General features: G+C 42.3%; 1 protein-coding gene across 3 annotated transcripts in view; it reads left to right on the forward strand.

Annotated features, from left to right (window-relative positions):
* Positions 1–24,231, forward strand: part of LOC120399107 (pituitary tumor-transforming gene 1 protein-interacting protein-like) — a 56,598-nt gene extending 32,367 nt beyond the window's left edge. Inside the window, exons 5-8 of one of the 3 annotated variants that reach the window (XM_039527008.1) lie at positions 347–415; positions 13,204–13,250; positions 20,942–21,033; positions 23,102–24,231. In XM_039527008.1, coding sequence (XP_039382942.1) covers positions 347–415; positions 13,204–13,250; positions 20,942–21,033; positions 23,102–23,167 — 274 coding nt within the window. In that variant the 3' untranslated portion in view covers positions 23,168–24,231. Of the gene's footprint in view, positions 1–346; positions 416–13,203; positions 13,251–13,873; positions 14,182–20,941; positions 21,034–23,101 lie in introns of those variants that run through there. The other 2 variants (XM_039527009.1, XM_039527010.1) reach the window with 2 other exon arrangements.
* The last annotated feature ends 415 nt before the right edge of the window (positions 24,232–24,646 follow it).

Raw genomic sequence — 24,646 nt, forward strand, 5'->3', positions numbered from 1 at the left:
GGATAAATTAAGTCAGTGGTGAATAACTAAAAGAAAAATAAAATATCTTTTGACTGGCATTGGCTTCAGATGTTTTGTAGTTCTTATATGATGCACACTTTACCCCCAACTAAACCTGTGTATAAGTACTGCAAAACCAAAACTACTTCTAGCATGAAGGGAAAATGCTACCAGTTTATCAATTGTGAATTAAGCCATGTAATGGAGTCAAGTACAGCTGAAAAGGCTGTAAATCAGGCCCAATTAAAGCATTTTCTGAAAAATGACCAACAGGCTTTTTTTTCAAGCACAGCAAAACTCTTGATTTCTCTCTCCTTCCCTGCCCCCCCCCCCCCCATCTTTCTAGTATACCAGATGAAGAGGAAGAAAGGCTTGCCAGAGATCGAGAGGAGAGACGAATGCAATCTCTTCAGCGGTGAGTTTTGGAAATATACCATTTAATAACCATATACTTCTTGGTAGAATTTTTATTATGCAAGTAGTAACCTTAGCTCCTAGGGAATAAAGTATATATTAAACCAGGGGTTGGCAACCTATGTCACACGTGCCAAAAGTGGCATGCACTGATTTTCAGTGGCACTCACACTGCCTGGGTCCTGGCCACCGGTTCAGGGGGCTCTGCATTTTAATTTAATTTTAAATGAAGCTTCTTAAACCTTATTTACTTTACATACAACAATAGTTTAGTTGTATATTATAGAGTTATAGAAAGAGACCTTTTAAAAACGTTAAAATGTATTACTGGCACGCAACCTTAAATTAGAGAGAATAAATGAAGACTCGGCACACCATTTCTGAAAGGTTGCCTACCCCTGTATTAAACAAACAGTCCAAAATCCAGAGCCATCTAAGCAGGCAGGGTCAATAGATGGAAGATTAACAGGAAAGTATTACCACAGACATTGTAATGATATTTATGATTCTGACTAAGACAGTGCAACTTCAAATACTGGATAGAGCCAGCGTACATTCCTTTCCGTTGGTTAAACTGGTGTGCCCTTTACTTCAGGGATTCAAGGTTGTACTACTTAGGAAAAGACAGAGTTCAAACAAAACCACCGGAAAGCTCGTACTTAACCAACACTTGTGATCTGGTTTTGTAGTTTTTATATGGTATACGCAGGTTTAGTTGGGGTAAAGCGTGCAAGTACTGCAAAATCAAAAATACTTCTAACTTAGCATCTCAGGAATGGAGTTTCCTCGACTCATCCATGCAAAAAAGAATGAGTGGTCAGCTAGGAAAAAACATTCACACATAGTCATATTTGAGCATTTTACACAGGTAGCCACTGATGTCTGGGGAGTGTTCATGTAACTGAGCAGGGCAATTCTAGCCCTATTTTAGAGGTGTTTTCAGTAAGTAAATAGCCCTTTATTTTTCAGTTAATCCTTAATTTTTAACTCGTGGCTAAGGGGGGGGGGAGGGCTGGGATACAGTAGCACTGCTACAGCCAATGCTTCCCTCTCCCATTCATTGATAGAGTATTATACCAACCTGTGTTGGGTGATGTGCATGTCTAACAGTTAAGATCTGTGACGCTCTCCTCAAGTCCACGGACAAGTTGTGCTGTCTCTGGAGTGTGCTGCCCCAGAATGCCACAATTATGGAGATTCTATGACACTTACTTCGCTACCATCTGCTCTTAGCATGAAGAAGCCTTGTCTGTGCTTGCCTGGGTCCCTGACACACACCCCATCCACATGCAGCCTACACAGGTCCCTCCTGCAGACTAGCAATAGGCCAACCCCAGAGTCCTTTGTGTATCCCCCTTAACTATTGGACACTCCCAGAATTGGCAGATCCTCTTCTTGTTAACAGATTATAGCTTGCTAGTTATATCTTAGAACATAGTTTTGCTTAGCACACAGTACTTAGATTGCTTTCTATAGAAAGCAAATATGTTTATTTAGCAAAGAACAGCTCAAATGATTGCCAATATTTCTATTTACTATCAAGAATGACTCACACAATAAAATCATAACACATAGTGCAGAGACTATATTTAACTAACAATATGCCCTTTTGTCTGTCCCACATATAACCATTTTTGCACTTGTCACATTGGTCTGAGCTTACATATGTTCACCTGTAGTATTTGCTGAATCCCTGTACATTGACGTCACTGTGAGACTCCGTCATTATCCAGTTAAGATTTTAAGGTATTGTCCATGTAAATGAAATTACTAAGGATTGCCTTAATTATGCCATAAGACAATTTAAGTGCCTTGTTTAAAGAATGCAGCCTTAACCTTGAATTCACTGGGTTTCTAATTTTTTTTAACTAATACTTAAAAAAAATAAAATAAAAAAAAAAAGTTGATATGCAGTTAAATCACTGTGTGCCTGCAGACTTAACTGCACAGTCTTGGGTGGGGGGAGGGATTTACTTCAGTATTTTTTAATGCTCCCAGGTTTGGTTGGAGAGGAATTATTCTTGCAAACTGTAGGAAGCTCACAGTAAGGGCATCTTTATCTAGCAGACCTTAGGAAGTCTGGGGGTGGGGGCAGGAACGGGAATTGATATGCACTTGATCCACTGGCAACAAAGTTCCCTGTTAATTGCAGTACCTGTCCACTCTCCTGTTGAGGAGACTGATGCTGCATATCATTTAAGATCCTGAAAAAGGGAGTCCCTCTTTATACCTCTGTAGGCCCTTAGCATCTTCTTCTATAGAACCTAGAAGGTGTATAGAACCTATAGAACATAGAAGCTTTCTTTCAGCTTCTAATAGCTGATTGTAGAGGCATAGGAAGATTGGTAGTTGGAAAATACTGTCAGGAGGCTTGGGGTTCAGCAGACCTGGGGAAAAACTGACCTATGTGTCCTAGTGCTCTTGGTCCACTGTGTAGGGGGTTCCTGGAAGGTGAAGACTTCCTTCTGGCTCCCTGTGATCTCCTCCCTGGTGCTCCCTCCATGAGCTTTAGGGCTTTTTCTTCATGGGAAAACTGAGTGGTGTAATTATACCACTAGAGCTATACCAGTACAGCTCCCTGTGCGGATGTTCCTGTTCTGGAATAAGAATGTCTGCATGGAGAGCTACACTTGCATAGCTATAGTGGTATAATTGAGGCAAATTCTTCCTTGTAGTCAAGCCCTTGGTAGGATTTTCAGCCCCCTGGCAGCCTTTAACACCCATCCCCTGTAACACTTTTGGGGAGGGCAAGCCCCACCTGCTGCAATTCTCAGAAAGCTTTTTAGGATCCATTTGTAAGTCTTAAGATATTAATCAGGGTTCCCTGGGCCTCACTCTCCTCCCACCCACCCCTACAAAAAAGCATTAATGGACTCCTTCTCTCCCATCCCACCTGCATGTAGCAGACATGTTTTGGGAATTAACAAGCCTACTAAAGTTTGTGGAGGTTCAGTGGTGGTACCCAGTGAACCTACTAAGGTGTGAGAGATCAAAGAGCTTCTTAAGACTAGCAGTTTTGTTGTTGGTTCTTCCCTTCTGGGTTCTTGATCTTTCCCCATCTGTGGAAAAATCTACTCTGAATTTCCTAAGGTCGTCAGGAGAAGGGCTGACTTCCTGTGGGCCTCAGAAGGTGCGGGGTGGAGAGTGGTGTTTGAAAATTGGAACCTTGGTGGTGGGCCAAAGATTTGGGATGCATTCTAGCTTCTGGAGAGCTGGCTCAGAGGTGGAGCTTGGGCTTTGGCCCCGGGCCCCAGCAAGTCTGAACCAGTTCTGGTGACCCCATTAAAACGGGGTCACAACCCACTTGTGGGTCCTGACCCACAGTTTGAGAACTGCTGCACTACAGCCACTGCAGTTAGCCAGCAAACCGCTTAGCCCAGATGTAGATTTTTGAGGAAGCAGGGAGCTGAAGTCTTCAAGAGGGGACCCAAGGCTCTCAAATGCCCTTCCCAGAAGAGCTCAGAAAGTACCCGTACTATCCTCTGGTCACTCAAGATGCAGATTCTCACTACAACATTCCCCACAGAATTTGAAAATCTGATGTGTTCAAAATTAGCATTCCATTGTTAGATTGAGTATTGACTACCCTTCTGGACTTTTTTTCCCCACTGCACTTTTATAATCCGCATGCAGTGCTTAGATACTGTGGCAATAAGCACTTCTAGAGCTATTGGTTGATAGAAACCAGGCTGAGAGAGAAGCACTGCTGAGGTTTTTTTATTGTGATAATAGGTCAGATAAGACCCCTAGTTTCTGTGCACTTGAGATGCTTGGCTGCTATAGTGTTTGTAAGATCTAGTACTTGGTGCAATATCCCCTAGAATCCCACATAGATTGTTTTTGCTCCGGTTCTTGAGAGAGCAGTGTCCCTGATCTGGTAGTAAGTAAGTTGATAGCAAGATGACCGCCAGTAGTTGGAAGGGAGGGGAGAGGAGAGCAGTGGCTGAGGGAAAAGATGTAGAGTGAAATCAACTATTGGACAAATCCAAACAGGAGGATTTATCTAAGCTGCCTGCTACCTTTGCAAAAAGGCATTTTAAAAATGTACTTCTAGTATTGTTTCTGTAAATGCCCCAAACTAGAATGGGATGCTTCTGTGATTGCCAAGGGGTACACTGTTAACAAACTGAGCTGATTATACAGTACTTTTTAGACTAACTTCCATAATTCAGGGAAAAAGGTATAAAGGCTTATTTTTTTAAAATCTGATCATACTCTGATGTTTCTACTGATCTTTTCCTGTGCAGCTTTGGTTAAATCTGCCTTACTCTGTGCTCCATTTTACTTTTGACAACATCTTCTAAAATTAAGTTATTCACCACTATATGTTGCATTAGGAAGATCATTTGGGGAAGATTTTCAGTGTTTTCAAATAAGTAGACTCCTTGTCCCTTGCTTATAGGAAAATTATACACTAACTTCAGCTTGATGGGCCAAAATGTTTCTTGCATGCCTGATCTCTGAAAATTTACCTAAAACGTAATTCTGGTGGGCAACCCTGCAATAATATATTTAGGAATCTAGGGTTCTCTGTGAAGTATGTGTATGTTGCAGTATATTTTCACTTGCTTATTCTGAGCAGTTCTAGAAGGAATGGGTGCATTCCAATTTGAGAACAGCAGAGGAACAGTATGCAGTCTTATGTCCACAAACAACAACGCAGCTGATGGGCTTAATTTTAGTTCTGGAATCATGGAACTCTGGCAAAGGGTGAGGAAGGGCAGGGCCACACCATGGTCCCCAGCGGGACAGTACTGAAGCTACATGGAGCAGAGCCTGTGACTGGGGTCTGGGGGGATTGGGCGGGGGTGTATGCCCCCACTGCTGGGATCTGGGGGAGGAAGGGGGTGTATGCCCCCACTGCTGGGCTCTGGGGGGATGGGGTGGGGGTATATGCTCCCACTGCTGGACTCTGGGGGATGAAGGGGGTGCAGGTGTCTGGGCATCCTCCTCCAGCACCTCCCAACTAGAACTAGGTTGTCATAGGGGTTTCTTTAACTCTCTACTCCTGGATAATCTCGTTTTGTTGTCTTTGTTGTTGACATACTTTGTTGACAGATATTTTGAAATAAATTACCAAAATAATTGAAACGAGTGATTATATTGTGGTGTTTTGACAAATAAAATATGCAGAATTTTAAAATATTGTGCACAGAATTTTTAATTTTAGGGAGGCAGAATTCCCCCAGGGTAAAAGTTAGGTGCAGCACTGTTGTTCTTTCCCTTTATTGGCTTTAGCTGTTACCTAAGATACAATTTTTTCATAAATGGCTCTTTAGATTGGCAGAGGCAGTTGGAAATGCAGCATCCCTTAGAGTGGTTGTTGTCTTAATTAGTTCAATGTAGTCTACCTTAGTTTTACTACCTTTTTGTGGTGGCAGTTGCTGGTGCTGCTGCTTGGGAGGGTTTGGAGATGGCTTTGCAAAAGAGGAGATTAGTGTTTGAAGCCTTTTCAGATATCCAAAAATGTTTTCAAAAATATCTTTGGAGTTACATCCACCAGTCTTAAGCTTCTCCTGTAGAGTTCCTAAACAGCTTTTCTGGTTCTAATAACTTACTGTGGGGAAGAAATATTATTTCTGAAGTTTAGTGTTTAAAGAAAAAATGCTCTTATATTCAGTACCAGCTATTGTGTGGTCCCAACATTCTCAGTGCCCAGAATAGCTTGACTAAGGTATATAGTACAAGTGAAATTTCTCGGGGTATTGTACACTGCGCTTGCAGGCAGCTTAGACTTGATTGACTTAAGTATTCATAGAACAACTCAATCATAAGTCCCAAAAGTTAGCAAGATAAAAAAGGCCTATTATACCAAGTCCACCACCCATTCATAAAGGTCTTTCAGTGATATATTCAGGAAGTGGTGGTTTGAAAAGGTTGGTGTCTGTTAGAATAAAGTGGCAGGGCTAATGGTTCTAGTTACCTCTTATTATCACAGGCAAGAAACTTTTTATCACTGAATCCTGAAGAGTTCTGACAAATCGAAGAATAATGCAGGCATAAATAGTTTGTGGTTAGAGCAGGAGAAAGGCACAGGACTTCAGAGTTCTTAATTATAAATAGTAAAGATAAATGGATGTTATATGGTGTCTGCCCGAGTTCTGTCTTGAGCTTTGTGTGGTCTTGTCTCTTTTCCCATATATAATGTAGGGATATTACGTGCTTGCTATCCTCATGGGAGGTTCTAAAACTAGTATAGGGCTTTGAAGATGTAAATAGTGTAGGTGCTAAGCAATAGTATCTAGTTTTTAATATAGTGACTCTTGGTATATTGACAAATTTCAAATTTTTCTACATGCAATTTACAGAAATCCACTACAAGATACCATGTTATTAGGATTGACAACTGTCTAACTGCACAAACCCAAACACCTTGCCGTGCCTCCAGGCCCCCCTTGCCCAAGGCCACACCCCTGCCCCTTCTCCGAGGGCCCCCTCTTTCCATTGCTCACTCTCCCCTACCCTCGCTCACTTTAACTGGGCTGGAGCACAGGGTTGGGGTGCGGGATGGGGCGTGGGCTCTGAGCTGTGGGGTGTGGCCAAGCGATTTGGAATATGTGAGGGGGCTCTGGTTTGATCCTGGGTCAGGGGGTTGGGATGCGGGAGAGGGGTCGGGGTGCGGGATCTAGGAGAGATCCCAGGAGGTTGTGACCTGAGACAGAGGGTTTGGGATGCAGGCTCTGGACAGGAGTTAGGGTGTAGGAGGGGGCTCAGAGCTGGGGCAGGAGGTTGGGGTGTGGAAGAGGTTATGGGGTGCGGGCTCTGGGAGGGAGTTTGGGTGCGGAAGGAGGCTGGGGTTCAGGGTGCAGGCTGCGGCCAGGTGGCACTTACCTTGGCTGGCTCCCGGAAGCGGCAGCATGTCTGGGAACGACTCTAGGCTCACAGGCAGCCAGGCAGCTCTGCATGCCACCCCTGCCTGCCAGCACCACTCCCGTTGGCTGGGAACAGGGAACTGCGGCCAATGGGAGCTGAAGAATCAGCACTCAGGGTGGGAGCAGCGCACAGAGACCCCCCAGGCTGAGCCTCCTCCTAGGAGCTGCTGCCGTATATGTCACCGCTTCCAGGAGCGGCGCAGAGCCAGGGCAGATATGGAACCTGTTTTAGCCCCACTGTGCCACCAGACTTTGTGGCCTAAAATTTCCCAAATTGGCTTCAGTAGCCTCCGAGATATTGATCCTGATTCTGGGAGACTCCCGGCCAAACCAGGAGGGTTGGCAATCCTACATGTTAATATTGTTTATTGACTGCATCATACAGGGGGTCCCTGGTATACATCTCCCCATTATCCATCGTTTCGCGTATCCGTAGGTCATCAATAGGGGAATACGTTCTGGTTTCCCTCGGTCCCGATATGCGTATCCATTGCTTCTCCTTTTGCATGGCTTTTCTTTAGGTGCTTCCCCCCCCCGGCATTCAGGAGGCACTGGGAGGGTGGAGGAGGAGCGGGGACAGGACATGCTCGAAGGAGGGGGTGGAACTGGGCAGGAAGAGGCGGGACACAGGTGAGTGGGGCAGCAAGAGGCAGGGCACAACATTATTTCTTATGGGGAAAAATTCCCTGGTATCCATTGTTTCAGTATCCATCGCCCTTTTCAGGAACACAACCCCAACGTATACCATGACCCACTGTAACTGTTAGTCTGTGTAGCCGTGGCTAACAAGCTGTACAAGCTACTAAAATAGTGAGGAATATAAGTGTGTTTCCTACTTGGAGATGTTTAGATTGTGTGTTTATTGCAGGCTTAATGTTTGTGAGGGGAATAGTAGTTAAATAGAGCAGATGGCCAGCAGTGTTACTATAATTTTGGAGGCATGTCTAGTTATTTACAGCTCAAATGTTGCTTTAAAAACAAAGGCAATTGTTTTGTCATAATGGTACAGAATACATAAATGCATTCTGTAAGTCATTGATGTATCATAAAAGCAAGTACTGAACTCAGAAAGGAATGAGCTAAAAGACCATTAAGCAGGTTAAAAATTATTCAAAAAATTAAGTTTAAAATTAAGCTCCTTTTTAGTGAGCTTAACTTTAAAAGCTAGACACCTTTAAACACTGGTTATGAACAGTCACATTAACCATTGGTTATGAGTCAAGATTCCTAAATACATGCTTAAATTAGAGTTAAAAAGTACATTTGGCTGTGTGCCTACACCTGCTTCTGCTGAATGGCTAGTGATCTTTGAATGGGTAGCTATTCAGTATTTCATTTTCTCCATTTTAATGTATAGTTCCATGTCTTATTTACTGCAGACCATTAAAACCCTGCTCTGAATATAGTAATTTATTTGTGGGTTTTTTAATAGCAATGCTTCACAAATATTAATCTTCCTAACATCCTTATGAGATAAGGCGATAGTCCTGTTTTACAGATGGGGATCTTAGGCACAGAGAGATTAAAGTCGTGTCCAGAAATTGGATGCCCAATTTGAAATGCCCTGGGCCTGATATTTTCCAGAGTATTCAGCATTTCATAATGCTTTATATGTTCAGAGCAGAGCTCCAATGGATTTCAGTTGAAGCTGAGTGCTCAGCGTTTCTGCGTATTATGTCCCAAGTGTCTAGAAGGGATCACTCAGAAAAAGAACATACAATTTGTGACCACTGGTGAAAAGTTTAATTTGTGACTTGCCCAGCATCACATAGGAACTCTGGCAGAGACATGGATAGAATCCAGTTTTCCTGGGTAGCATTCAGTTATTTTAACCATGTGATCAGCTTTTCTTCTTCCTGCAGTCCGTTGCTTCATTTGCTGCACACCTTTGAGTATGCACAACAAATGAGGTAGGGGTTCAACAGACAACATCATTCACTATACAACACTGATTCATTCCCTGGGCACTGGCTATCCTTTGCACTGAATGAGTCAGGGGTCCTGTGGGGAAAAATAGTGTGTGATTATGTAATTAAAACCTATAGCATAATGAATACACATATTACTACTCCTAAGGGTATTCTGTGCCAAAAAATTAAAAATTCTGTGCACAATATTTGAAAATTCTGCAAGTTTCCTCAATAAATAAATGCAGAGGCTCCATGGCAGCGGGGAGCACAGGCTGTAAAAAGTGGGAGATCACCCTGCAGCCTCCCCTCCCCAAGAACACGGACTCCGTGGTGAGGTTGCACCTGACCCTGACACAGCATAGGGGCTGGGCCTGCCTCAGAAACACCCCGGGGGCCTGCGCCAGGCACACCAGGTATGGGGTAGGTAGGCTCAACTGGGCATGATCCAAGTGTGACTCAGTGTGGAGGGATCCAGGTGTGGGGTGAGAGGATTCTGTGGCACAGTCTGAGTGCAGGCAGCTCAATGTGGGGTCTAGGTGTGGGGGGGGATCTGGATGCACAGAAGCTTGTTGGGGGCAGCGGTTCCATGTGCAGGAGCAATAGGACTCTGCAGGGGCTTCCAGGTGAAAGTGATTGGGGCCCAGCAGACGGGTCTGGGGGGGAGAGGGAGTCTCAGCAGGGGCATCTGGGTCCTGGGGGAGTGGGGCTTGGGATGGAGGTCTGGGTGCAGTTAGTTGGGGGTCCATGGCTTGGGGGTCTGGATGTGAGGGCTCAGGGGGGTGGAGTTCATCAAGGTGGGAGTTTTATTGTAGGGAGCTCAGTGGGGGGTGGTCAGGGTGCAGGGGTTGAAGTTCAGTGGGGTTTGGTTATGGAAGGCTGGGGGAGTTCTGTGTGTATGGGGTGAGGCTTGGTGGGGGTGTCTGGGTATGGGAGGTCCAGATGCATGGGAATTGGGCAGATGGGGGCGCAGCTCCCCATCCAGTGACTCCTTCCCCATCAACTGAGGAGCAATGGGGGCAGGAAGCAGGGGAGGATGCTGAGCTTCCTGCAGCTGGGGGAGGTTTCTGGTCGTGGGTCTGACACAGTCTCAGCCACTCCTTGCAGGGGAAGTCCTGTCCTCTCCTGCCTCCAGCCCAGCCAGGACTAGCAGCTGATCCCAGCTCAGGGTAGGAGCCACTGGCTGGGGTGTCCCCAGCCCTACAGTGATTTACCTCTCCGCTGGCAGCTCTGGGTGCCTGAAAGAACGTACCTGCACAGCTAGGGAGTGGTGTGTGACTGCTCTTGCAGTTTTCCTTTGCTTTCCTGTCAGTCATTTTTCTGCGGGGAAGCAAAGAAATCTGTGGGGGACATGAATTCTGCCCATGTGCAGTGGCGCAGAATTCTTGCAAGAGTAACATGAAGAGGAATTAAGGTTGCCCAGGCAATCATTTTTTAATGTGGCGTTTAATGTAATTTACAACATTTTTTTTAAACAAACTGGAAAAAAATTATACCGCATGGAATTGTATTGATCCCCCACATAAGTCATCACCAAGGTTCAGATCTTTAGAACCACAACATAGCCTTCTGCCACTTGAACTAAAGTAGTAGCTGGTAGCAGAAAGTGGCTGTTCGTAATCTGTGGACTACTCATTAGAGAGTGACAAAACATTTTACCAGTGGTTTTAGAGAGATTCGCTGACAGTAGAGGAATGTGGAGACTCGGAGTTCCTGGTTTCACTTCCAGGTTCTGGAGCAGTGTATATTCTAGGGGTTACAGAATCCTGTCCCCCATCTGAAACGTCTTCCCTTCTATCCCTGTCCTCTCCAGCTTGTCTTCACTACCGGGGTAAGTTGACCTAATTTACGCTATTCTAGCTATGTGAATAACGTAACTGGAGTCGACGTATCTTACGTAGACTTACCGTGGTGTCTTCACTATACTGCGTTGACAGGAGACACCCTCCGATTGACTTGCCTTACTCTTCTCAGAGAGCTGGAGTACCAGAGACAACCAGAGAGCGCTCAGCATCGATTGCAGCAGCGACGATCTCCCCGGTAGTGAAAACAAGCCCTCAGTCCTCATCCCTCTAATCTCCCTCCTCGTTCTCCTTTTTCCCTCCCCCAAGCTTCTCATGTTTCTGCATTCAAGTTAGACTAACTTCTTTTCCATGCTGTCTGGGCCCCAGTAGTCAGATCAGTCAATCTCCCTGCTCTCCATTCCGGTGCTTGGTGCCTCAGCGATACCAAGCTTCCGGGAGGAACAATTGCAGGGAAAAGTCTAGCTCAGCCTGTGGTCCTGGGAGAGAGCATACTCTGTTGCCCTTGGGGATGGTACACATGCAATCTGGTTGACACACAGGAACTTGTTGGCAGTGGAGTATGCTCAGCGCAGATGGAATCTTTGGTGAATTTAGCTATCAAGCTGCAACAAGCCTCTACTGAGCATGTGTGAACTACTTGGGTGGATTGTGAAAGGGATAGCAAAAAGCACACACCTGGAGCTAGGACAAATTTCTAGTCTCAGTTCCAAAGTGTGGAGGCACTAGACCTTTTTAGTGAAACAGTTATAAGAATCTTTTAAGAATGGCAAAATAATGTATATTCCCCTAAATTTGTTCTCAGACATGGCAAAATCATTTCCACCAAAACTCCTCCCAGTTGTCTTCCACACTCCACCTTAGAAAAATCAGCCAGAGACAGACGGCTAGCATGCAGAATCTCTGCTTGAATGGTTAGATCAGTAATGTTACTGGCAACTGAAAACAGGGTCTTACAATTGAAGCTGTTAGGCAGTGTTAACTAGTGACTACCAGTGCTACCTATGTCATAATATTTTTAGTATGTCTCCATTTTTTTTTACATTCTAATGGTTTTTTTGCTTTTTTGACTGCTGCACATTAAGATGTCTTCACTTAATGCCTAACAAACGTTAACACAGGTAGCCTCAAAATGTTGCTGGACACAAGGGGTGGAGGATAGGAGAGCTGATATGTTCTGTCTTACAGATGGGGAAATTGACAGAGGTTGACTTGTCACATAGAAAGTCATAGGTAGAACCTTGATCTGCTGATTCCCTGTTCATTTGTTTGTCACTGTTGGCCTGCCTTGTCTCTTAGACTTTTACATAGAGGAAAGTATAGCTGACTTTGAAGTTTAAAAAGTGGTATGTTGACTTTAAGGCAATGTCTGTAATTGCAGATTCCAGTGCTCAGCTCAGTCTTGATACTGAGTACAAGAATCAGAGTTCATCAACCCCATGTATACTAACAGTTAACAAACCAGCATCTTCCTGCTCCTCCATTTGCTGAAGGAGAAAGATTAGCAATAGCATGATGGTACCAGCATCAGAGTCGCAAGACCTTTTTTGTGGTTACTTCTGAAATGTTTAGTTTGTTAAAAAAGGGAAGTGCAGTAAACAGAAATATTACTGTAGCCTAGTAGTGTATTTTTATTTTGTTTTTAAAAAAAAAGTTATCCAAGCATTTATTTCAAACAAATTAGAAAAGCATTCTTCCACTAGAATATAAAAAGAGGTTACCAAAGTTACTCCTTTTGCAAAGTTGATGGTATAGTTTAGACAACTATATTTTCATTTACTTATTGTAATATGTAACCAAATAATAATGCTAATATAAAATTTCTTCTTGTAGATTTGTGATATTGAATTAGCATTCTGCAACATGCAGTCTGATATGAATTTTACAACTATATTCCCTGCTGGGCGCCATAGTGACATTTATGAGATAGTTCGCTGGATGTAATTAAGGCAGTGTATTTTCAGTTTCCTTGCTTGTCGATATGATCCTAATTGATGGCTTGATTTGTTAATGGGGAGTTGTAGTGAGTTTTAGAACTGGGAGCTGTAAGCTTTAGAAATTATTTTAGAAAGTGATGATTGCAGTATTCTTTAAAAAAAAAAAAAAAAATCCATTTGGACCCAAATGCAATTGTTATACTTTGCTTATAAAATGTCTTGAAACAGCCTAAAATATAAAAATGTTCCTGATATTTATTAATCTTTGCAGGAAACATGAAAGAAAAATGAAACAGGATGAGATACGCAAGAAATATGGTATGTATGCTAATCTTACTGTAATAATGTCTGAATAAAGTGTTTTCTTCCCTGTTCACACAATTTAAATAGGCATATTCCCATCATATTGGTAATGAATATGGACCCTTTCACCTCAGGATCTTGAGTCCAGGTTAATAGTGATGAAAAGTCACTACCATTTGACTGTTCAGTGGCCTAAGTAAAATAGACTGGCTGGCCTTAGTCCAGTTTCATGTGGGTGATAATTAGAATCCTTATTAGCATTCACAGCAGGAAAACAAGGATTAAGTGGAGATTTTGGAGCCAGAAGTACTTTCATTCCTGCAGTTAGTTGTTCCAAAATAGATTTGTGGCACAGTAGTGAGAATGGGGAAATATGAGGGAGCTTTGCACTACCGTTGCCTGTGTTGTGCCTCTTACTGGAGGACTTCTATTCAAAGCTGTCAATCTTAGTCCTTTTTAATTTGGTCTCTTCGTGGGGTACTGATGCCATATATTCAAAGATGTATGATAAAAAGAGAGACTGTGTTTTTTATCATGTAAATTACACTAGTATTAAATATAGTGATTCTGTATTTAGAGCTCTGACCAGCCACTCAAAACCATTTTAATTTCCAGTCTCTTGTTAAATTGATTGGCAGGAGGTGGGAATGTCTTCATTGTTCTGCACCAAGTCCACTGTCATATGCAGGAGTGTTTTAGATGAGCGCTAAAGGGATTTTCATGGATCAAGGAAGCTTGCAATAACATGGGCTCCTTAGTGAACCTTAAGAGTAGGAGAAGGGAAAATTGTTACAGAAACTTTGTAATTTTTAAGTGTGTATATAATTTACAATTTTAGATTCTGTAACAGTGTATAACATCACTGACCTTGGCCTTCAAACTTCTGTTCCATTTTAAAATGCTTGTTTGAGTTATATGGGGGTAAATAAAAAAAATTATCAGTGCATTTTGTTTTAAGATTAATATTTCCCCCCAAGCCCCCATGGTGCTTGTGTTTCTGTAGACTTGATGGGTTCAGTCCTGTGGGTTACTGAGCTTCCTGTAATATCCAATAAAGCACTCAGCACTGAAGTTGAGCATTTGCTTAAATGCTTTGCTGGATCTTGTCAGAATGCTCAGTGCCTTGCAGGATTGAGCCCTATAATCACTTGCATTCTGGCTGTAAATCTACCAAGTTCACTTGCAGATAGATTCTTCAATCACATGCATGTCAATGTGTCACCTTGCTCCCACTGAAGTCAATAATTCTGTCACTGACTTCAATGGGATCATGTTCCAGCCCCCAGTGTGCAAGTGTAAGTATTGACTCTTAATAAAATAATTAGATGTACCCATATTTGCACACACAACTTGTTTACAGGGCAGTTGCCACACAATAGTTTAACAACTTTTGACATTTCCAAATCTAATTAATTTTTTTTTATAAAATTGATTTATTTGCAAGGTGTAAATTTCATCACATTTTGAGAGGACACTTATTTACGTTATCAACCCAAATGCAGTTTCTCATAATGAATAGATTGTTCAATAGAGGCACCAAACTGGATTATGAAGATGTATGTGGTTGAATAGGAAATGGTTTATATCTTTTTTTTTTTTTAAATCCTCAAGCAACATCAAATGACTCCTAATATATGAAACTTATTCTGAAATAAACTAATCCAAAATAGTTCAGTATGCGAAATAAAGTACAAATGCTAATTCTCATCTTTGAATTACTAATTCTCATCTTTAAATATGATTATAAAAATAATTAAATGAGACATAAGACAGGTCCTCAGCACAGCCTTGAATCTTCCGCATCTGTCTTCATTTTTAGCTGTCTAGTAAATATAGTCTGATAAAAATTGCTGCAGAAAATTATGGAGGCACTAGATTATTTTACACTGCCTCTTACACGTTGCAGAGGGGATTCACTGTTAAGTAGGCAAAGATGAGTGGCAGAATGACAATGGCTTTGTTAACCTGACTCTGTAAATTAAGATGCTCATGCCTGAAATGTCAGTCCTTGGTTGGCTTTAAGGGAATGCCTTTTTCCCATTTCACCCACCAGCTTTTCTTACCCCATTTAAATGGTAATTACACATTTATAATGCATTGCAAGTGTCGCTCACTTCAGCCATAGTCCTTTGGGAGCACTGGAAGCAATAGAGCTTTAGTAATGGGGAATATTCATTTTGAATTGTTTTTGTTGCAAAATTTCATTTTTCATTTGCTTGCATATATGAATGCGGTATGATTATTCAAATTATACATTGATGGTTTAACAACCTTTAAAACAGAATTTAGAGTATTTTCCAGCTTGTGTAACATACAAAGAAACTATGATTTAATTGCCCCATATTTGCTGCTATTGTACATTTGATATAGCATCAGTAAGGCCTGGTCTACACGGGGGAAGAGGGAGGAATCAATCTAAGTTATGCAACTTCAGCTATGTGAATAACGTAGCTGAAGTGGATGTATTTAGATCTGCTCACCGCAGTGCCTTCTCTGCGGTGAATCGACTGCTGATGCTCCCCAGTCAACACCACCTGCGCCTCTCGCTCCGGTGGAGTACTGGAGTCAACGGGAGAGTGCTCGGCAGTCAATTCATCGTGTCTAGACTAGACGCAATAAATCGACCCCTGCTGGATTGATCTGGTAGGTAGTATAGACACACCCTTATACGCTGCTTTACTGTCTGTACTTTTGGATTTTTGCTTGGTGGTAGTGGAAGAGGCCTACCTCTTCAAGATGATAAAGAATGTCCTTTGTCTTCATTTACACACAGATTCCCCTTCATGATTTTGGGATTCCACACTCCTTGTTTCCTCTTAAATTCTGCAAAGACACTTGATAGGCTTATGCAGCGTTAGAATGACTATTTCTGTACTTTGATTTTACATAAGACATTTAAGTTCAAAAGTTTCACAATAAATAGTTATACTGGCCTAGATGGGTATATTTTACTTTAACCTTCTGTAGCGTTCTGAATGCAGAACAGTTGACTCTCTTCTAAATCATTATTTTACAAAGTTTGTAATACTTATTTGTATTAGCCTGTAACTTAGGAGTTGAGAGATATGAAATTTAAGGAAGAAAACCTGTGTTTAATGGGGGAGAAAAGTATGCCTACAGTAAGAAAAGAGGACAGGGAAATATGTATCAAACTTCCCCCAGAACCAATCTAGTATAGTTAATTTTCAGTGTGTATACTCTGAAGTATGGATCAAACCCCATGTTTGGACTGTATTTGTGAAAAGTTAGAATCCCAGTATAAAAATGTTAACCCAACATATAGCATAAGTGAACACTATAGAGACAGGTATTTGGACATTTACATTTGTCTTGCCCAGTTCCCATATGTTGAGGCCTTGTACTTTCACTCTGTCTGAAGAAAGGTGCTTGAGTCTGACAACTTTTAAGGTATCCAAGAGCTCTTAAGTAAAGTTGAGTAAAGCCAACTAACAAATCAAAATGGTTGCAAAGTATTAAGCCAAAATAATAAACTATGACAAAAACAAATGGAGCAATCTGCTTGTGGTTTTTACAAGCCTGTTTCCTCATGACCAAGTTCAGAAGTGACCTGAGTCAGCCCTTACAATGGGCTTCAGGAGACTTATCTAACAAGTCTGTGCTCTGAACTTCAAAGTCCAAACCAAAGGTTGGGTTTTCACACCTATATCAAAAGGAAAACCACCACAAGGAGAGAAGCAGCCTTGTGCCTAGCTCAAGACAGTGGGTGAGCTCTAGCTAAATTCTGCTATCTGATGACTTTCAGCTCCAGATCCTTTCACTTCTGAGCCACAACATCCAAGATGTGGCAGCTGTCACCACACCGACAATTTTTCCTGTTGTATTATTGGTGGTTCCCCAGATCCTTTTTGCCCATCCATCACGTATGTCATCTCCTTCTCCACGAAGAGCCAATATAAGCAACTCACTGCTGTCCCCTGGTCTCTGTTTCTAGTGGTGGTCTCAATCTGCATTCTCAGATAAGAAAAGGAAAAAACTAAAAATGTTGATATATGAGGTGTGGCAGGTAGGGATGGGATGAACAAAAACAAAGGAGAGGTATAAGTAGGCCCTACCAAATTCAGACCATTTTGGTAAATTTCATGGTCATAGGTTTTAAAAAATCTTAAATTTTACAAGTATCAGAGGGATAGCCGTGTTAGTCTGGATCTGTAAAAGCAGCAAAGAGTCCTGTGGCACCTTATAGACTAACAGACGTATTGGAGCATGAGCTTTCGTGGGTGAATACCTACTTCGTCGGATGCATTTTACACTTCCAAATATTTAAATACCTGAAACGGGGTTCCAAACAGGATGGATCTAGACTGTTCTCAGTGGTAGCAGATGACAGAACAAGAAGCAATGGTGTCAAATTGCAGTGCGGGAGGTTTAGTTTGGATATTAGGATAAACTTTTTCACTAGGAGGGTGGTGAAACACTGGAATGGGGTATCTAGACAGGTGGTGGAATCTCCTTCCTTAGAGGTTTTTAAGGTTAGGCTTGACAAAGCCCTGGCTGGGATGATTTAGTTGGTGATTGGTCTTGCTTTGAGCAGGGGGTTGGACTAGATGACCTCCTGAGGCCCCTTCCAACCCTGATATTCTGTGATTCTGAATCTGGAATTTCAGTGTTTCACAGTGGGGGTCCCGACACAAAAAGGGCTCGTGGGACAGAGGGGTCGCAGTTTTGCTACCCTCACTTCTGTGCTGCTGCTGGTGGTGCCACTGCCTTCAGAGCTGGCCAGCTGCTATCTCTGAAGGCAGCGGCGCCACTAGCAGCAGTGCAGAAGTTAGGGAGGCCCAGTATGGCATTACCACCCTTTTGTGCCAGCGCCAATAGCAGTGCATAAATAAGCATGGCAATACCATACCGTACCACCCTTACTTCTGCACTGCTGCTTCTGACAATGCTGCCTTCAGAGCTGGGCTCCTGGCCAACAGCTGCAAAGCTTCCTGCAGCTGGAGAGATTCCTGGAGATAGGTCTTATCCAGCCTCTGGGCGCCCTTGCAGGGGAAAAAGTCTGATCCCTCCCCACCCTGACCAGGACTAGCAGCTGGAGTCTGGCACATGGTAGGAGCCCCTGTCTGGGGCATCCCAACCTTGCCCCTCCTCAGCTCTGGGCCCAGTGCTTGTGGAGGGGTGCAAGGGGATACACAGCCCCCCATGACCACAGCGTCCTGGGCAGTCACCCACCCATAAGGCTGACCTTGACACCCAAAAGTGATGAATTCTCCCCCGCGCCCCCGGAACATGCCATCCTCACTTCTGTGCTGCTGGTGACACTGCTTTCAAAGCTAGGTGCATGGCCAAAAGCTGCTGCTCTCCAGCCACTCAGCTCTGAAGGCAGCACAGAAGTGAGAGTGGCCAGATTTCACACGGAGACTAGATTTCATGGTTCATGATGGGTTTTTCACAGCTGTGAATTTGGTAGGGCCCACATATGAGGTATCTTATGACACATTACTCATCCTGAGAAGGAAGGCATACTGTTTCCTCTATGCATTCCTTGTCTCCTGGAGGATAGGGTAAATGAAAATTCTTTCACTCATTTCAGGAGCCTTTGTTCTTGGTGCTGTGAAATTAAAATTTCTCCCTGTAATCAGGCAGGCTTGTGACCTGTAATACTCACACTGGACTGACATATAGATTTAGGTCTGAAATATTTAGATACCCTAATACTGAGTATCCCTTTTAAGATAAAAGGAAATGCCTTGAAATTAAAACAAGTGAAAACTAGTTAAAAATATTAATAATTTGTGGAAATTACACCATATGATATTAAGCCTAATAGTTTAGTAAAACTAAAACAAATATCACTATGGAAAGCATATGCAGTTATCTGCATATGCTGTAAAGTATAAGGACTAATGGTCTAAACTAAACTACGGCCCATAATTGGTTTAAATTGGCCCGAATATGGAAAATATAAGGCGCTTAAGCTCAAATGGATATGCACTTCTATGTTTCACATGGCGCCTGTCCAGTCACAGAAAAGTGCACTTCTCACAGAAACAGTAAGCAAAACTAAACAAAATTAAGCAAAAAAAAAAGCAAAAAAAAAGAAGAAAAAAAATGACAGAAGAATGAGCAGAGAAGAAGCGCAAGATAGAAAGTGAAGGTAGGAGTGAAGAACGGGCAGCCCACCCTGCCTGCCAGGCCCCGAGCTCCTGGCCCGGCCCTGCCCCCCCCCCCCACACTGCCCCCCCCCCCCACAGCCTCCCCGCCCCTCGCTCGCTCCCACTGCCTGCCGGGCCACAGCTCGCCGCTGCCGGCGCCGCTGTGAGCTGTGCACAAGGCTCTGCCTGCAGTGCAGTGAGCCTGCAGGTGGCTGACCTGGCAGGTGTGGCCCTGCTCAGGTGCCGCGCGTGGCGTGGGCATGGTGCCAGGTGGCCGTGCCAGCCTGGTCTAGGGCACTGGTAGGGTGGCAGGCCCAGGAGGCAGAGAGAGGCAGGAGGGGGAGAGGTGGGATGGGGGGGTGGTGGGGAGGGGGGGTGGGGGGGGGGGGGGGTCGGGGGGGCTGGCCCTAGGGGGGGGCGGGGGCAGGGGGGGCGGGCTCGGGGGGGGGGGGGGGGGGGGGGGCGGGGGGGGGGGGGGGGGGGGGGGGGGGGGGGGGGGGGGGCAGGGAGGGGGAGGGGGGCGGGGGGGGGTGGGGGGCGGGGGGCTGGGGGGTGGGGGGGGGGGCGGGGGGTGGGGGGGGGGGGGGGGGGGGGGGCTGGGGGGGGGGGGCCGGGGGGGGGGCAGGTGTGTGTGGTGTGTGTGTGGGGGGGGGGAGAGAGGGACCAGGAGGAATGGGGCAGTTGGATGGGGGGCAGGAGTCCTGGGGGGGGGGGTGGTGGAGAGGGGGCTGGGCCATGACCCCCTCCCCTAACCGGCCCTCCATACAATTTACGAAACCCGATGCGGCCCTCAGGCCAAAAAGTTTGCCCGCCCCTGGTCTAAATGATCAGTGTCTTGGGTTAGAGGGATACTTCCCCTGTGCAGCATTATATGGTTAAATGCATTATAGGAGTTTCATACCTTCCTCTGAAGGATTTGGCACTGTTGGAGACAGAATACCACATCTATTAATTCTTGATGGCAGTGGTGACTGGAGCTATTCTGTGCTGCTTTTAGAATTATCATGTAAAGTATGTATTTTAAACCAATCTTATGAAAGGCAGGTGTTAATTAGAACTTTGCCAGGCAAGGTTTAACACAGAGAAATAAAATTAAAGAAAGTGTGTGAATTCCTTTCAGGGGAAAAATAAGTTTTCAGTGTTCATTTTTAGTTGCAGCAATTGTCACATCTAGATTCCCACTGGTTAGGGCAACTAGTCAGATGGGAACCTTTTTGATTAGCATAAGATTCTTTTTTTTTTTATGAAGGCTTCAAAGGATTTTATTCAGAAAGACCCTTTCATCCCAAAATTCATTTTGTCACTGATTCTGTATTCACTGTAAGAAAAGGCTTTAGAAGTTAGGTTCTTGGAATTCTGTGTCCAATCTAATCAGAGCAGAGAATTTATAGTCTACTTAGTGACCAATGTAGTAAAATAAATGTTCATATCTAGTATTGCTACTTAATTTTATATAGCTAAATATTGTGTAACGCTATCTAATTTATTTATTCTTAAATAGCTACTGCCAAGACAGGTTTATATCCAGAATGTAAAAAAAACCCCTCTCTACATTCAACGTCATTCATTTAATTTTTTTCATGTTTGCATAAGGATATATCCATAATTTACTCCCCTGCTTGAATTGCCAAGGATATACTATAGCAGTGTACATTATTCTACTGATAGATTTTACATATAATCAGGTAAGTTGTTTACTGGAGTATAGAAACTTCCAGAGGGATTACTGATGTAAAAAAATAAATAGGCACACTTGTATTATAAAGCCATGCACATTACTTTGAGTGCATGCATATGGGAGTGTTACATTTTACTGATTCACTGTCAAGCTGCCAAATTTGATGATGATTAACCCCAATGAATTAATGTAAATTCTATTCCTTCTGTATCCAGTTTCAAAATATACATTATTGTATAGTAAGATAAATCTGTCATACTTGTTTATGGAAAACTTCTGTCAATTAAATTGATCTAAAAGATTGAACTGTTTTCTGATGCTAGTATAAGGATAGAAGACTATAAAATAAGTTGTACACAACAAGTATACAAGATTGATCTTGGTTTAGTACAGGATTTAATCAGAGAATTTGAAAACATTTAGTTTTAATTCGTAAATAATAGGGAAGTCCATCAAATTCAGTAGATCTCATACATTCCTACCATTTATAAGAGACTGTTTTGCGTATTGCAAATAAAGCTTTGTATTATCAATGATTCAAGTAATAGTAAAATAAAATAAATATTACAAACACCTATAAATCATATTACACTGTAAACATCTGTACAGTGTAAATATTTGTATATCTGAGAGTTTTTGTGGTCCTGGAAATAAATGAGGTAAACATTCCTCTCCATGTATGGACGTTTTTTCACTAATGTAAATAAGTTACCTTCAAGCATTAGGGAACCCTAAAGGAATGGTTGTTTTCATCACATTTCAGCCTACTGTAAATACCACATTTTCAAGCCCTGTCAATAGAAAGCTTATTGGCCATTAGCCAGTGAAGCTGGCTAATATTGTCTTGCCTGGCAGTTGGATATCTTAGTCACTGTACTCTGCTTAAACCTTACCTGTGACCAGTGCTCCATGCCCGTTTGCTTTTTTTGCATTAAATAGAGCAGTGAATGCTCAGCACCTAGACATTGAAAAACATGTGTACACACCCTCTCCTCCTAGTGAATAAAGATCTGCTGGGACACAATGTGGAGGTTGGGAATGAATGGTACAGTCTTCTTTCCTCTTCCCCTTTCTTGGTACTGACTGTTGGGAAGAGGGGAATGTGGTCAAGAGCTTTACCCCATCAACCTATTTCCCTGCCACCTGCCCAAGACAAAGCAGCTAGGGAAAGTGGTGCTCCAGGTTTTCCAGGCATTACTTGTCAAATCCAATATGAAGAATAGCAAAAGCCCTTCTGCTCCTTCACAGCCAGGGTCTGTCACTGGAGCCCTCTGGGCCCCTTTATCCTCAGTATGCACTTCTGGCTAGTGGATGTCTCAAGGTCTTGTTGAAAATTACCACTATATGGAACGTCAATTGCTGAACTAAGCTTTACAGAAGATGTTCACAGCTACAATGTCTTTGCAGTGCTTTCTATGGCTGTATTTTGGTTACATTAAAAATATTTGATAAAAGCACACACTGTGACCTGGATTAGGTAATACCTTTATTCTTGTCCCCAGTAGTTTCTGTGAGTTTGCAGGTGATCTGTATTTGTCCTTAGAGGACATTGCCTGGTGTCACAGAACTACTGCGTATCACTGATTGAACTTGACAGGTTTTTGCTCAAGAGTGAAACACAATTAAGCCAGCATGATGACCTCCCACCTTTTTGAAAAGATGGGCCTCTTACAGCAAAGATGAATTTATTGGCAGAGCAGTTTGAAACTGTTTCTGCTTAGCCATCTCCACACTTAATCTTTGATAAAGTAAAGAATTGGCAAATAGATACAGTATCCTTCACAAGTGAGAAATACTGTTTCTCCTTAATGACTTTCCATGAAGAGCTCTCTCTCGCTTTTGTTTTACTCTTCATGTGACATTCGTGACTTTTGGTTGAGAAGTAAAATGACTTTAGAGTTTATTTCTAATCTACTACTATAGATGAGCAGTTGTATTTTATACTTTAAGACTAGGGTCCATTTTTAAAAATTCTGTATTTGTACAGCACCTAGCAGAATTCCTGGTCCGTCAATAGGGCTCCTATATGCTATGGTAATACAAATAATTAATACATGTTCTCCTCTTTTCTCCAGGTCTCCTTCAGGATTCTGATCATCCTTACAGTAGATTTGAGAATGAATGAAAACAGACACTGTTGAATCTCCTCATCGAAAGCTAAGATTCCAGGATAAATTAGCACTTTTATTTTGCTTTTCAGCAGTCTTCAGACTTTTTTTTTTTGCAGGTTTTCAGACAGTAAAAATAAATGCACAAATATTTACTAAAATATACATATTTTAAATCTGGCATATTTACCTTTTAGAACTACATTTTTATAAACACTTTTGGTTTTTGAAATGTTTGCCAATTGTGCTCTCATTAAATGTGAAATGTCACCTTTCCTCTTCTAATAAATCTTTTCTTTGGAATCTAGTTTAAATAGTTAGCTTCCTAATCATGTATTTGAACTAATATCTTAGCTCACTTTTCTCTTAAAAAAAAAAATAAACAAAATTCCTCTATTCCCATTTTCCTAAATATTTTCTTTCTAAATCTGTTGTATGCATATAAGTGGTGGCACAAGTAAAGGAAGTGCTTGACACTGCAGAAATATGGTATTAGTGTTGATGTGAAATAATTACAGTATACAAATTCTTTATTATCCAAATAGTATGTATAGTATTTTAAAGATGCAAAATGTGATTTTTTTTGGGGGGGAGGGGCGCATAGCATAATCTGCTATAATATCCTGTAATATACGAACATTTTTATGTCCTTGGTGTGAAGAAAAAACGGGCACAATCTTTTTTTGAAATTCATGCAAAATCTGAATATACATTTGAATATAAGGTGGAGAGGTAATATCAGGCTGTTTAAAACACTGTCTTCCATGAACAGTTCTCTAAATTAAAAATACTGCATAATTCCAAGATAGCATCAGTTTAACAGTATAATGATTTCATATTTTTTACCTTTGAGTTTTTTGTGGGAAATGTTCATAATGTATTGAGTTCTGTCATCTTCCTGGATTGGTGGATTTTCATTTTTTTTAACTCTTTACACACAAATATCTTCATTGAGCATTTTAAATAACTTGCTGACATGATGCAGAATGCAGAGGTTCATTCTTTTTTCCTCTTTCATATTTAATGTAAATTTCCAATTCTATATAGTTGGAATTTACTGTGTACTATCTTCTGATGAATAAATTTACAGTACTGAAGGCTTTTGTATGTTGTTTTTATCAACCTTGCTGGAGGAGAACTCTAACTAGACCTCTTGAATTCAGCTATCCATTGTGTTTCTTCCTAAAGAGGGCTTCTGTAAATAAAAAACCCATTTAAGGAAATGATCAAATATAGGGTTTGAGTAGGGAAAAGGAATGCAATTTGGCTTTCTCTGTTCCTCTGACAAAAAGAAAATCTAACCATGTTTTTTATTCACGATATGAAATGGATATTGCCTTAGTATAGTCAGGTGAATTGCCATTCTTTGCAGTATCAAAATGCTTGCATATACTTAAGCTATTAGTAATTAGATTCTATCACTCATCTCAGACTAGTTTCCATTTTTGTTCTTTGGTTTTCCTTCTGAGAATATTTTTCCTCAACAGATGTTTTTATGAAAACAAGCAACTG

Source organism: Mauremys reevesii, linkage group 2, assembly GCF_016161935.1.
Source record: "Mauremys reevesii isolate NIE-2019 linkage group 2, ASM1616193v1, whole genome shotgun sequence".
NCBI classification, from domain to species: Eukaryota; Metazoa; Chordata; order Testudines; family Geoemydidae; genus Mauremys; species Mauremys reevesii.